The sequence below is a fragment of the Leucoraja erinacea genome, unplaced genomic scaffold, assembly GCF_028641065.1.
Source record: "Leucoraja erinacea ecotype New England unplaced genomic scaffold, Leri_hhj_1 Leri_263S, whole genome shotgun sequence".
NCBI classification, from domain to species: domain Eukaryota; kingdom Metazoa; phylum Chordata; class Chondrichthyes; order Rajiformes; family Rajidae; genus Leucoraja; species Leucoraja erinaceus.
Genome location: NW_026576164.1, coordinates 71,052 through 85,565, shown reverse-complemented (window position 1 = coordinate 85,565; position 14,514 = coordinate 71,052). Strand labels below are relative to the sequence as shown.

The 14,514-nt window shown below is 47.9% G+C and overlaps 1 protein-coding gene across 3 annotated transcripts in view; it reads right to left on the bottom strand.

Moving 5' to 3' along the window:
* The window catches only part of LOC129693324 (dnaJ homolog subfamily C member 13-like), an 84,429-nt gene extending 71,352 nt beyond the window's left edge, over positions 1-13,077 (bottom strand). For all 3 annotated transcript variants that reach the window (XM_055630170.1, XM_055630171.1, XM_055630172.1), the window contains exon 1: positions 12,980-13,077. In XM_055630170.1, the coding sequence (XP_055486145.1) occupies positions 12,980-13,047 (68 nt within the window). In that variant the 5' untranslated portion in view covers positions 13,048-13,077. The remainder of the gene's footprint in view (positions 1-12,979) is intronic.
* Between the last annotated feature and the right edge of the window lie 1,437 nt (positions 13,078-14,514).

Here is a 14,514-nt window from a genome sequence, read left to right as displayed (position 1 = left end):
GCCGTTGGAAGTACAGGATTTTTGTGTGTGTGTGTGTGGTTTATCGTCACCCCTTACAATGCCGTGTACGACAGTGATCGTAACTTCTACTGAAGTGTGGACGGCCGTTGGCCCGCGAGGAGCTCATCCGCCCTTTGACAGGTCTTGTTTTTGGTCCTGCTGGGGGTCCACAGCCCCCTCCTCACCTGGCAAACCAAGTGGGGGGGGGAGGCAGTTTAGTCGCCGACTATCCGACCATGGAGCAAGAGGCACAGGATTACATGGTACCCGTGGCGGGGGGGGAACTCCTCCCGACCTGTCCTTCACTCATGAAGAAGGTTCTCGACCCTAAACGTCACCTATTTCCTTCGCTCCAAAGATGCTGCCTCACCCGCTGAGTCTCTCCAACATTTTTGTCCACCTTAAATCGTTCCAGCATCTGCAGTTCTTTCTTAAACATTTACTCATCCCCAATCCTTTCCACTCGTCACTTTAATTTCATGTTTCTTGTGTTTCATCAATTTCCCTCCTGGGATAAATAAAGTTCTATCGTATTGTCCAAGGTCACTGGAATTGTGGCATGAAATATTCATAAACCATTAAGCCCCGTTTCAGGAATTAAATATGTCCATCATTTATGCACTTAATTTGTATGTCCGAGTCAAACCGCACGGACACAAGCCGTTCAGCCCAACGAGTGCATGCAACCAGGATGCTCGTCCCATTAACCCATGCTGCTCCCAACCTTTGCTCACCATGTACCCGCTGAAAAGTCCCTTAAATGTCATAGACCCTGCCTCAACGACCTCCTCTGCCATTTAATCGGGATGCATCGTAGCTTGGTTTGGGAACAGCTCCATCCAAGACCGCTAGAAATTGCAGTGAATTGTGGACGCAGCCCAGACCATCGCACAAACCAACGTCCCCTCCCATCGACTCCATTAAGGTCATACATAATAGGAGCACAATTAGCCATTCGGCCACTCAAGTCTACACCATTCAATCATGGTTGATCTATCCCACTCTCCTGCCTTCTCCTCATATCCCGACACCCGCACTAATCAAGAATCTATCTATCTCTGCCACTCTATCCAGGCCTTTCACTTTGGTAAGTTTCAATGACGTTTTTCTTCTCTCCCCCCCCCCCCCCTCTTCTCCTAAACTCCAGCAAGTACACGCCCAGTGCCTTCAAAAGCTAATCATAGGTTAAACAACTCATTCCTGGGATCTTTCGCGTAAACCTCCTCTGCACATCATTCCTCAGATATGGTGTCTAAAATTCTTCACAACATTCCAAATGCGGCCATGGCTGACCATGGGTGTCTCCAGGGTTGGAGGACGCCCTGTGCGTGACTTTGTTTAACGTGGGGAGACTGATGCACAGACAGCCACCACACGGTCCTTGACAGATCTGGGTCAGGATCCAGTGGCATGGAGTCCAAGACGACCGGAGACCCTTTTCTGCTGCAGCCTTCATCCGCCTTCCCAGCCGTTGTGACGCTCCACTAAAGTCAGCCATCGTCCTCCGCCTGTTCCACCGTTGAGGTCTTGGTCGGATTGGCTCTTTGTCAGAGACCTCCCCCTCGACCTTACCGCCATGGGTGGCCCTACCAGGAGCACAGCTCCAAACGGCATCACTCTCAAGGCCACACAAGTTATTGCTAGCAATAACTAATAATAAATCAAACGGAACTAAAAAAAAAACTGAACTAAGTTGCCCCAGCGAATGAGGAAAAGCAGGAGTGATGACTAAACAACATTTTCCACTGAGATAACAGATAATGAGCAGAATAGCCAGTGGCCTCTTGTGTGGCAAGATTGTCACATTATATTCAGGCACTCACTAGTTTCCTTTCCCTCTTTCAGCTCAAGCACTTGCGCAATTACCAAAAAGGATCCGAAGCGTTGTTTAAATTGCACTTTAAATCGATGTTGATTGAAAGAGAGTGCACAACTGGAAAGCAACGAGACAGACATATGCTGACGCATGGAGTAACGCTGGGAACTTTCAGCAGCTTAATGTAGTGCTGGGAAATGAAGCCATATATTGGTCAGCATTCGAGACCAGCTTCCTCTTTCTCCTCCCCCTCCCTCCCTACAATTACCCTACAATTTTGAAGTCTGAAGAAGGGTTTCGGCCCGAAACGTTGCCTATTTCCTTCGCTCCATAGATGCTGCTGCACCCGCTGAGTTTCTCCAGCACTTTTGTCTACCTACAATTCTTCATAGGACTGGCCTCAAATAGCTGCCTTGACCAAATGGAGATATTCACTAACAATTAATCAGAAAAAAACATTAGACTCTTTATGTCAATAGACAATAGGTGCAGGAGTAGGCCATTCGGTCCTTCGAGCCAGCACCGCCATTCAATGTGATCATGGCTGATCATCCCCAATCAGTACCCCGTTCCTGCCTTCTCCCCATATTCCCACGACTCCGCTATTTTTAAGAGCACCATCTAGCTCTCTCTTGAAAGCCTCCAGAGAACTGGCCTCCACCGAATTCCACAGACTCACCACTCTCTGTGAGAAAAAGTGTTTCCTCGTCTCCGTTCTGAATGGTTTACTCCTTATTCTTAAACTGTGTGTCCCCTGGTTCTGGACTCCCCCAACATCGGGAACATGTTTCCTGCCTCTAGCGTGTCCAAACCCTTAACAATCTTGTATGTTTCAATGAGATACCGTCTCATCCTGTCAAAACCACACTTGTGTTCGAGCCTACATGCTGCGTAGTTTAATTATATTAAACCAGGGGTTGAAGGAGCAATTCAATTTAATCTTGCACCCCGCAATTCATATCTCATATTTCCCTACTGTGCAAACATTGGAACAAAACATTGGTGACCCTCAGACTATCTTTGATTGGACTTTGCTGGCTTTACCTTGCACTAAACGTTATTCCAATATCATGTATCTACACACTGTAAACGGCTCGATTGTAATCATGTAGTGTCTTTCCGCTGACTGGTTAGCACGCAACAAAAGCCTTTCACTGTACCTCGGTACACGTGACAATAAACTAAACCAGAAAATGTCAGCACGGGAACAGGCCCATCGGCCCACAATGTCTGTGTCGAACATGATGCCAAGCTGAACTCATTTCCTCTGCCTGCACGCGATCCGTATCCCTCCATATGCATGTGCCTATTTAAACACCACTATCGTATCTGCCTCCACCACCCGTGGTGATGCATCCCAAGCACCCTCCACCATGTGGAAAAACAAATTTGCCCCACACATCTTTAAAAACAATAGCCCTTTGCCTCAAAGCCACATCCTGTAGTCTTTGACACTTCCACCCTCGGGGAAAAGAACTGACCGCCTAGCCGATCTATGCCTCACAATTTTATATATTACTATCAGATTTATTTTTAGATTAGATTAGATCCTTTATTTGTCATTCAGGCCTTATGGTGTGAACGAAATGTAGTTGCCTGCAGCCATTCATGTAATTATAAACAACAAAACACACAATAAACACAAATTAACACCCACCACACACAGTGAGTTCACCAAGCACCTCCTCACTGTGATGGAGGCAAAATCTTAGGGTTACTGTCTCTTCCCTCCTCTTCTCCCTCTGCGCTGAGGCGATACCCCACCGGGCGATGGTCATTCAGTCCCGCGGCTCACCGAGCTCCGCGAACGGGCCGGTTCAAACACCGCGGCCTAGGGTGGTCGAAGTTGCCGCCCTCCAGTCCAGCGGGCGCAGCTGTTGCCGCGGGAGCTCCGGAAAATAGGCACCAGCCTGTGACCTGCGAGCTCCCGACGATGTCGTCCATTGGCCCGCGGCTGAGCCCCGGATTCAGGTCGCCACCGGAGCACCGTCTCCGCCCCGAGCCGTACCAGCCCCGAGTCGTGCCGCTGCCATCGGAGCGTCTCAGCCCCGAGCCCCCACCCCACCGGAGCGCTGAGTCGTGCCGCTGCCCGAACGCCGCCACAGCCCGAAGACGGCCAGCCTCGCGTTGGTGAGTCTTGGCTGGCTCTGCCTCCGGAGTCTCGAGGTCGGTCGCAGGTTGGAGGCTGCCAGCTCCGCCATTAGGCCTCAGCACAGACGGAGGCAGAGAAGGGGGATACGACACGAAGGTCGCATTCCCCCGAAGGGAGAGACAGAAAGCCCTGTTTCACCCCCCACACACACATATAAGACAACCTAGTAACCAAAAATTTAACTAAACAAGACAAAAAAATATATGGACTTCAGTGAGGCATTTGACAAGGTTCAAAATGGTAGGCTGCTCTAGAAGGTTAGATCGCATGGGATCCAAGGAGAGATAGACATGGACATAGACATAGAAAATAGGTGCAGGAGCAGGCTATTCGGCCCTTCGAGCCTGCACCGCCATTCAATATGATCATGACTGATCATCCAACTCAGTTTCCTGTACCCGTCTTCTCTCCATACCCCCTGATCCCTCTAGCCACAAGGGCCATATCTAACTCCCTCTTAAATAAACTGGCCTCAACTACCTTCTGTGGCAGAGAGTTTCAGAGATTCACCACTATCTGCGTGAAAAATGTTTTTCTCACGCAGTTGAATGGATAGAAAATTGGCTTCATGGAAGGAAGCAGAGGGTGATGGTGGAAGGTTGCTTCTCGGGCTGGAGGCCTGTGACTAATGGTGTGCCTCAGGGTTCATATGGTCATAAGTGATAATAGTAGAATTAGGCCATTCGGCCCATCAAGTCCTCTCAACCATTCAATCACGGCTGATCTATCTTTCCCTCCCAACCCCCATTCTCCTGCCTTTTCCCCCATAACCTCTGACACACGTAGAGGAACCTACCTATCTCTGCCTTAAAAATATCAACTGAATCGTTCGGTGCTGGGCTCGTTACTGTTTGTCATCTACATCAATGATTTGGATGACAACAGCAAGATCAGCAAGTTTGCTGATGATACAAAGGTGAGTGGTTTTGCAAATAGTGAAGATGGTTGAAGTAATTTAATGCAGAAAAATGTAAGAAGTTGCATTGCAATGAATTGAATAGAATAAATATTAGCCAAATATGTTTACATGCAAGGAATTTGCCCGTGGTGCTTTGCTCACAAGTAACAACACGATATACTGTAGACAATTCAAATTAAAATATTATAAAACTTAAACATGTGAAGAATAAAATAAAATGAAGTCTAACAAGGGCAGGATCTACACAGTGAATGGTAGGGCTCTGGGGAGTGTTGTAGAGCAGAGGGATCTAGGAGTACAGGTGCATGGTTCCTTGAAGGTCGAGTCACAGGTAGATAAGGTGGTCAAAATGGCTTTTGGCTCTTTGGCCTTCAACAGCCAGAGCATTGAGTATAGAAGTTGGGAGGTCATGTTGCAGTTGTATATGAAGTTGGTGAGGCAATATTTAGAGTATTGTAGGTACACAAAAATGCTGGAAAAACTCAGCGGGTGCAGCAGCATCTATGGAGCGAAGGAAATAGGCGACGTTTCGGGCCGAAGCCCTTCTTCAGACTGATGGGGGGGGTGGGAGGGGGGGAGAAGGAAGGAAAAAGGGAGGAGGAGCCGCCCGAGGGCGGGGGGGGGGGGGGGGGGGATGGGAGGAGACAGCTCGAGGGATAAGGAAGGGGAGGAGACAGCAAGGGCTAGCAAAATTGGGAGGATTCAATGTTCATGCCAACGGACGTAAGCAAACCCAGGCGGAATATGAGGTGCTATTCCTCCAATTTCCGGTGTTTCTCACTCTGGCAATGTAGGAGACCCAGGACAGAGAGGTCGGATTGGGAATGGGAGGGGGAGTTGAAGTGCTGAGCCACCGGGAGGTCAGCATGGTTATTGCGGACTGAGCGGAGGTGTTCGGCGAAACGATCGCCCAACCTCCGCTTAGTCTCCCCGATGTAAATCAGTTGACATCTAGAGCAGCGGATGCAGTAGGTGAGGTTGAAGGAGATACAGGTGAACCTTTGTCGCACCTGGAACGACTGCTTGGGACCTTGAATGGAGTCGAGGGGGGAGGTGAAGGGACAGGTTTTGCATTTCTTGCGGTTGCAACGGAAGTGTCCGGGGAGGGGGTGGTACGGGAGGGAAGGGAAGAATTGACAAGGGAGTTGCGGAGGGAGCGGTCTTTGTGGAAGGCAGACATAGGGTGAGATGAGAATATGTGGCGAGTGGTGGGGTCACGTTGGAGGTGGCGGAAATGGCGGAGGATTATTTGTTATATTTGCCGGCTGGTGGGGTGAAAGGTGAGGACCAGGGGGACTCTGCCCTATTTGCGAGTGCGGGGATGGGGAGAGAGAGCAGTGTTGCGGGGTATGGGTGAGTTTTTGTCTTTGCCATATTGCCGTATAGAGTATTGTGTTCAGTTCTGGGCACCGTGTTATAAGAAAGATGTTGTCAAGCTGGAAAGGGTACAGAGAAAATTCATGATATGGTAAATGGTAGGGAATTGAAGAATTTAGGTGAACAGAGGGATCTGGGAATAACTGTGCACAGTTCCCTGAAAGTGGAATCTCATGTAGATAGGATGGGTTAAAGAAAGCTTTTGGTGTGCTGGCCTTTATAAATCAGAGCATTGAGTATAGAAGTTGGGATGTAATGTTAAAATTGTACAAGGCATTGGTGAGGCCAATTCTGGAGTATGGTGTACAATTTTGGTCGCCTAATTATAGGAAGGATGTCAACAAAATAGAGAGAGTACAGAGGAGATTTACTAGAATGTTGCCTGAGTTTCAGCAACTAAGTTACAGAGAAAGGTTGAACAAGTTAGGGCTTTATTCTTTGGAGCGCAGAAGGTTAAGGGGGGACTTGATAGAGGTTTTTAAAATGATGAGAGGGATAGACAGAGTTGACGTGGATAAGCTTTTCCCACTGAGAGTAGGGAAGATTCAAACAAGGGGACATGACATGAGAATTAAGGGACTGAAGTTTAGGGGTAACATGAGGGGGAACTTCTTTACTCAGAGTGGTGGCTGTGTGGAATGAGCTTCCAGTGAAGGTGGTGGAGGCAGGTTCGTTTTTATCATTTAAAAATAAATTGGATAGTTATATGGATGGGAAGGGAATGGAGGGTTATGGTCTGAGCGCAGGTATATGGGACTAGGGGAGAATACGTGTTCGGCACGGACTAGAAGGGTCGAGATGGCCTGTTTCCGTGCTGTAATTGTTATATGGTTATATGGTTATGAGGATGATGCCAGGATTAGAGGGTGTGAGCTATAGGCAGAGGTTGAGTTGGCTGCGACTCTATTCCTTGGAGCGCAGGAGGATGAGGGGCGATGTTATAGGGGTGTATAAGATCATGAGAGGAATAGATCGGGTAGATGCTCAGAGTAGGTGAATCGAGGACAAGAAGACGAAGGACATAGGTTTGTGAAGGGAAAAAGATTAAATAGGAATCTGAGGGGTAACTTTTTCCACACAAAGAGTGGTGGGTGTATGGAACAAGCTGCCAGAGGAGGTAGTTGAAGAAACAGTTAGACAGGTACATCGATAGGGAAGGTTTTGAGGGATATGTACCAAATGATGGCAGGTGGGACTAGTGTAGCTGGTCAGTGTGTGCAAGTTGGGCCGAAGGGCCTGTTTCCACATTTCCACACATACAGTCATTAAGCTGGAATGGGTGCAGAGAATATTTATGAGGATTTTCCAAGGATTTGAAGGGCTGAGCCAGAGGTGAAAACCTCCCAACCTGGTGCCAAGGCAAACTCTCTCGCAATGACAGCAAGAAAACAGAGACTGTGATCGATCTCAGGAAGCAAAGCGGTACACAAACATTGACAACAATGTCGGGATGGTTGATAGGTTCAGGTTCTTGGTTTCTTGGTCCTCCAAAATATTCCAAATGGAATTTAAACTGGAGGTGGTGAAGGGAGGGCTTAAGCCAGAAAGGGTTATTGGGAAGAAAGAGCTACTTTAAATTTAGTTGCATCTGGTTGGGTAACTATAGTTGGGTGGAGATTATTCCATGCTTTAATTGTGCGGGGGAAGAACAAATTGCTGTACACATCTGTATTTGTAGCTGGGATCACAAATTGGATCGAATGCCCTCGTCTGCTCCTAATTGGTTTGGGTTTGGTGTAGGTCTTGTAGTCTATGTCGAGCTGGCCATGTAACATTTTGTAAAAACAGGTCAAACGGTGAGCTTCACGTCTGTCTTGGAGAGGGTTCCACCCCAGAGAATTCAGAAGTTTGGAGACACTTGCTTCTCTCTCATAGGTGTTAGTAACAAATCGAGCTGTCTGTCTTTGGACACGTTCGATGGAAGAAATGTTTTTATTTGTGTATGGGTCCCATGCTGCAGGTTCTTAGGAATACGTATCCTCAGCAATTTGTCCTGGACCAGTCACATCAAAGCAAATGGCCAGGAAAGCTCACTAATGACTCGACTTCCTTGGAAAGCTTTGGAAGTCTGGCATGCTCCCAACAACTCTCACCAACGTCTGCAGATGCACGTGGAAAGCATTTTGTTGGGATGCATCACCGCTTGGTTTGGGACTGCAAAAAATTGTAGAGAATTGTGGACGCAGCCCAGACCACCACCCAATCCAACCTCCCTTCCATCGACTCCATCTGCACCTCATGCTGCTGCCTCGGCAAGGCCAGTGGCATAATCATTGGACAATTTGCACCCCACTCACACCCTCTTCCATCCGGCAAGAGGTACATAAGTTTGAAAACACACACCTCCAGTTCGGGGACATTCTCTTCCCAACTGTTATCAGACAACTGACCTCCCATCCATCTCATTGGAGACTTTCAAACTATCTTTAATTGTTTTTTCCTGGACTTTATCTTGCACTAAACATTATACCCTTTATCCTGTGTCTGTACACTGTGGACGGCTTGATTGTAATCATGTTTAGTCTTTCCGCTGACTGGATAGTACGCAACCCTACAGAGCCCTAGTGAGACCACACCTGGAGTATTGTGTGCAGTTTTGGTCTCCTAATTTGAGGAAGGACATTCTTGCTATTGAGGGAGTGCAGCGTAGGTTTACAAGGTTAATTCCCGAGATGGTGGGACTGTCATATGCTGAGAGAATGGAGCAGCTGGGCTTGTACAATCTGGAATTTAAAAGGATGAGAGGATATCTCATTGAAACATATAAGTTTGTTAAGGACTTGGACACACTAGAGGCAGGAAACATGTTCCTGATGTTGGGGGAGTCCAGAACCAGGGGCCACAGTTTAAGAATAAGGAGTAAGCCATTTAGAACAGAGACGAGGAAACACTTTTTCTCACAGAGAGTGGTGAGTTTTTGAATTCTCTGCCTCAGAGGGCGGTGGGGGCAGGTTCTCTGGATGCTTTCAAGGGAGAGCTAGATAGGGCTCTTAAAAATACCGGAGTCAGGGTATATGGGGAGAAGGCAGGAACGGGGTACTGATTGGGGATGATCAGCCATGATCACATTGAATGGTGGTGCTGGCTCGAAGGGCCAAATGGCCTACTCCTGCGTCTATTATCTATTGCAACAACAACAAAAAAAGGCTTTCACTGTACCTCGGTACACGTGACAATAATAAACTAAACTACAGGAGAAGCTGGGCAGACTAGAATATTGCTTGGAGTGCAGAAGGCCGAGGGATGGCCTTCTAGGAGTATAAAACCACGAGGGGAAATAGGGTGAATGCACAAAGTCTTTTACCCAGGGCACAGGAATCAAAATCAAAAAATGTCTAAACACCTGTTTTTGCCTTTTAAATTATGGGATATTGTGCGTAGATTGATGATTAAAAAAAGGAATTTAATCCATTTTAGAATAAGGCTGAAACGTAACAAAATGTGGAAAAAAGTGGCATTTATGCCTACAATATTCAGTTGTGCTGCAGCAAGCAAGAATTTCATTGTCCTATCTGGGACACATGACAATAAACTCTCTTGACTTGACTTGTCTTGAATGTACTGTACAATGTTTAAGGGATTGGACACGCTAGACGCAGGAAAACAGTTCCCGATGTTGGGGGAGTCCAGAACCAGGTGGTCACAGTTTAAGAATAAGGGGTAAGCCATTTAGGACTGTGATGAGGACTTTTTCACCCAAAGAGTTGTGAATCTGTGGAATTCTCTGCCACAGAAGGCAGTGGAGGCCGATTCTCTGGATGTTTTCAAGAGAGAGATAAATCTCTCTTGAAATCTCTTAGGGCTAAGGGAACCAAGGGATATGGGAGTAAAAGCCAGAACGGGGTACTAATTTTGGATGATCAGCCATGATCATATTGAATGGCTCAAAGGGCTGAAAGGCCTACTCCTGCACCTATTTCCTATGTTTCTATGGTAGACAAAAGTGCTGGAGAAACTCAGCGCGTGCAGCAGCATCTATGGATCGAAGGAAATAGGCAACGTTTCGGGACGAAACCCTTCTTCTGATGCTGCTGCACCCGTTGAGTTTCTCCAGCACTTTTGTCTACCTTCGATTTTCCAGCATCTGCAGTTCCTTCTTAAATTCTAGGTTTCTATTCCTTCTCTCCAGAGATGCTGCCTGACCTTCTGAATAACTCCAGCATTTTGTGTCTATCTTTGGTTTAAACTAGGCATCTGCAGTTCCCTCCTGCACACTATGAAATGTATATCAGCAAACCAGAGGTTGGACAGGCCACGTGTGTGCTGGAAGTTAGTGGGGGACGCTCAGCAAAGAATAAAGAGGGGCCCAGCGTGGGGGGGGGGGGGGGGGGGCGCGCCCTATACGTGGCGCCCCTCCAAGACATGAACGCTCCCCTCGATGCCGGGGAGACACACACACACACACAAAAGCCGGAGTAACTCAGCGGGACAGACAGCATCTCTGGAGTGAAGGAATGAGTGACGTTTTGGGTCGAGACCTTTCTTCAGACTGCCTGTCCCGCTGAGTGACTCCTGCCCATCTTCGGTTTAAACCAGCGCACACACACACACCCACCACTGAGCTCTGCCGGCTGCCTGTTCTTTGCTCATACCTCACTTGCACCAGGGCAACATTAGTGAGCATGAATTTCACACACCCGACACGGCAGCTTCCGACCTGCATCGCTTTGTACGATGGCCGGCAACTGAGACCAGGATCCTGCATATCATGTCAGTGAAAACAAGCAGCAAACAGGGAGAAGGACAAGGGAAAATGCCCATTCCAAACGAGACACTATTATCCTAAAGTCCAGTGAAGGTATATTCTAACTGAAATACAGCTTAGCACAACCAAATCTTACCTTTTTTTACCAACTATGCTAATCAGAAGCCTTTCCTCTTCTTCCCCACCCACATCCCCCATCCTAGTCGTCCTACTCTTTACCTCCTTATATCCCTTCATTATTACACAACAGAGGATGTACTTCCCACGGCAGCTGAGGCAGAACTTCCCACGGCAGCTGAGGAAGCACAATCTGCCACGATGGTCCAATTCTACACGGCCATCATAGAGTCTGTCCTCACCTTCTCCATCATGGTCTGGTTTGACTCAGCCACCAAGCACGACACCCGGAGGCTGCAGCGAATCGTCCGATCAGCAGAGAAGGTTATTGGCTGCAACCTTCCCTCCATGGATGAACTGTACACTGCAAGGGCCAGGAAGTGAGCGGGCAAGATCATCTCTGACCCCTCTCACCCTGGCCTCAAACTCTTTGAATCACTTCCCTCTGGAAGGCAACTCCGGACTGTCCAAGGTGCCACAGCCAGACATAAAAATAGCTTTTATCCAAGAGTAGTTGCTCTACTCAACAGCCAAAAATCTGTAGCCTCCCTTTGATCTGATAGTTTGCTGGTTCACATGTTTGATCAATGGTGTTTTATCATTAATGTTTTATTATTATTAATGTTTAGTGTTTTCTGAGTCATTCGTAACTGTCACTGTATGTCATGTTGTTACTTGTGGGCAGAACACCAAGGCAAATTCCTTGTATGTGAATACTTGGCCAATAAACTTACTTACTCCTTTCCCCACCACTTATGGGCCATTATGGGCCCAGCTTTTCTTGGTCATCTGTTGTCTGCCCTGCTTTTCCATCCAGTTCCCTCCCCTCTACTTTCACTCTGATGAAGGGTCAAGACCAGAAACGTCAGCCATCCTTTCTCTCCAGAGATGCAGCCTGACCCGCTGAGTTACTCCAGCACTCTGTGTCCTTCATCATGCTAAATCATAGTCGTACAGCCCAACTCATCCAACCTCAGCCGACCAAGTCCCATGCTCCAGGTAAACTAGTCCCATGTGCCTGCATTTGGTCCATGTCCTTAACAACCTTTCCTGTGCATGTACCTGCCCGTGTCATTTAAACACAACCACCTCCTCCACCTCTGGCAGCTCGGCCTCAGCATACGGCAGGTGCACAGAGCAGCGGTAGAAGGTGCCGATGGCATGGTGCCAGGTCAGATCCACCCCTTACATCATCAACACAGTGTGATGCCAGGACACCGGGCATCAACGGGCTCTGCGATCACGGAGCTGGAGGCCTCACTCGGGACTGACTTTCAGCCCCAGCGCGGGGGACGTGGACATACCATCGGAGCCGATCCTTTGCCTGGGATCGACGCTCCAACATCGAGGAGCTTGCAGTCTCGGGTCGAGCCCGATGTCGGGAAGCTCCAAAGTCGCAGGTGCGATCGCACGCCGCGGGGAGCTGAGATCCCCGATGCGGGAGCTTGATCGCCCCGATGCGAGGGGCCCGACCGCCAGCTACAGGAGCTAAGATAGTCCCATCAACGGAAGGCTCGAGGCCCTCGACCGCAGGAGAACGAAGAATGGAAGAGAAGAACTTATTTTTTCCCGCCTTCCATCATAGTGAGGAATGTGGAGGAGTCACTGTGGTGGATGTTTATATTAAAATGTATGTTGTGTGTTTTGTTGGTGTGACTGCATGGCAAATCAAATTCCTCGTATGTTGCAAAACATACTTGGCTAATAAAATATGATTATGATGTTTATGATTAAATCGAAGATTTTTTCCCCCACACAATCAATAATTCAGATCTTCAATCACAAACAAAAAGCAAGAAAACTATTGATTAAATTCCAAAGCAAAACAGTAATTAGGCTATTTCATCATAAAAACATTTTTTTTTAAACTATCCAATATCAGAAAGAACTTACTTTCCCCTCCATGAGTGTTTTGTTGTGTAGTAACAGGCCAAATCCTTGTTCTCTTTGATAACATTCATTTTGAAGTGGGAACCTGAAATATGTAAACATGAGGCAGATCAAGACTTGAATTCTGGTACATTACTCATAACCTCAGGAGATCCAATTATACACTGATGGGGTATAGTTTAGTTTAGAGATACAGTGCAGAAACAGGCCCTTCGGCCCACCAGGTCCGCGCTGGCCAGCGACCGCCGCACACGTCACAATTTACAATTTTACAGAAGCCAATTAACCAACAAACCTGCAGGTCTTTGGAGTGCGAGAGGAAACCGGAGCACCCGGAGAAATCCCATGCAGGTCACAGGGAGAACGCACAAACTCCGTATAGACGGCACCCGTAGTCAGGATTGAATCCAGGTCTCTGGCGCTGTGAGGCAGCAACTCTACCGCTGCGCCATTGTGCCGTTTGTATAGGAGAACCAGAAGCCCTTGACAGGGCCTCTACTCGCTGGAGTTTAGAAGGTTGTGGGGCAAAACATATTCATTGAAACTTACAGAATAATGAAAGGCATAGATAGAGTGGATGTGGAAAGGATGTTTCCACTGGTGGTAGAGTCTAAGACCAGTGGTCAAAGCCTCAGAATTAAAGGGCGCTCGTTTAGAAAGGAGGTGAGAAGGAACTTCTTTAGTCAGAGGGTAGTTAATCTGTGGAACTCATTGCCACAGACGGCTGCAGAGGCCAAGTCTGTGGATCTGTTAAGGCAGAGATAGATAAATCCTTGATTAGAACGGGTGTCAAGGGTTATGAGGAGAAGGCTGGAAAATGGGATTAGGAGGCAGAGATCAGCCATGATTGAATGAGAAGAACTTTTTTCACGCAGAGAGTGGTGAATCTCTGGAACTCTCTGCCACAGAGGGTAGTTGAGGCCACTTCATTGGCTATATTTAAGAGGGAGTTAGATGTGGCCCTTGTGGCTAAGGGGATAAGGGGGTATGGAGAGAAGGCAGGTACGGGATACTGAGTTGGATGATCAGCCATGATCATATTGAATGGCGGTGCAGGCTCGAAGGGCCGAATGGCCTACTCCTGCACCTAATTTCTATGTTTCTATGTTTCTATGAATGACAGAGTAGACTCGATGGGCCAAATGGCCTAAATCTACTCCTGTAACTTGTGAAGCCATTTTCCACACACTAAGCTCCTACAAATGGCCATCTGACAACAGACTTCTCTTTGAGGGCAGCAGAGCGGTGATGCTGGTAGAGCTGCTGCCTCACAGCGCCAGAAACCCCCGGGTTCCATTCTGGCTTCTGGGGGGCTGTCAGGGTGGAGTTTGCAGGCTCTCCGCCCACATCTCAAAAGCGTGCGGGTTTGTAGGTTAATTGGTCTCAAAAATTGCCCCTAGTGTGTTAGGGAGTGATGAGAAAATGGGGTAACATAGAACTAGTGTGACTGCATGATCGATGAGAGGTGGGGACACTGAGGGCTGAAAGCGTAGGAAAGAACTGCAGATGCTGGCTTAAGTTGAAGTGGACACAAAATG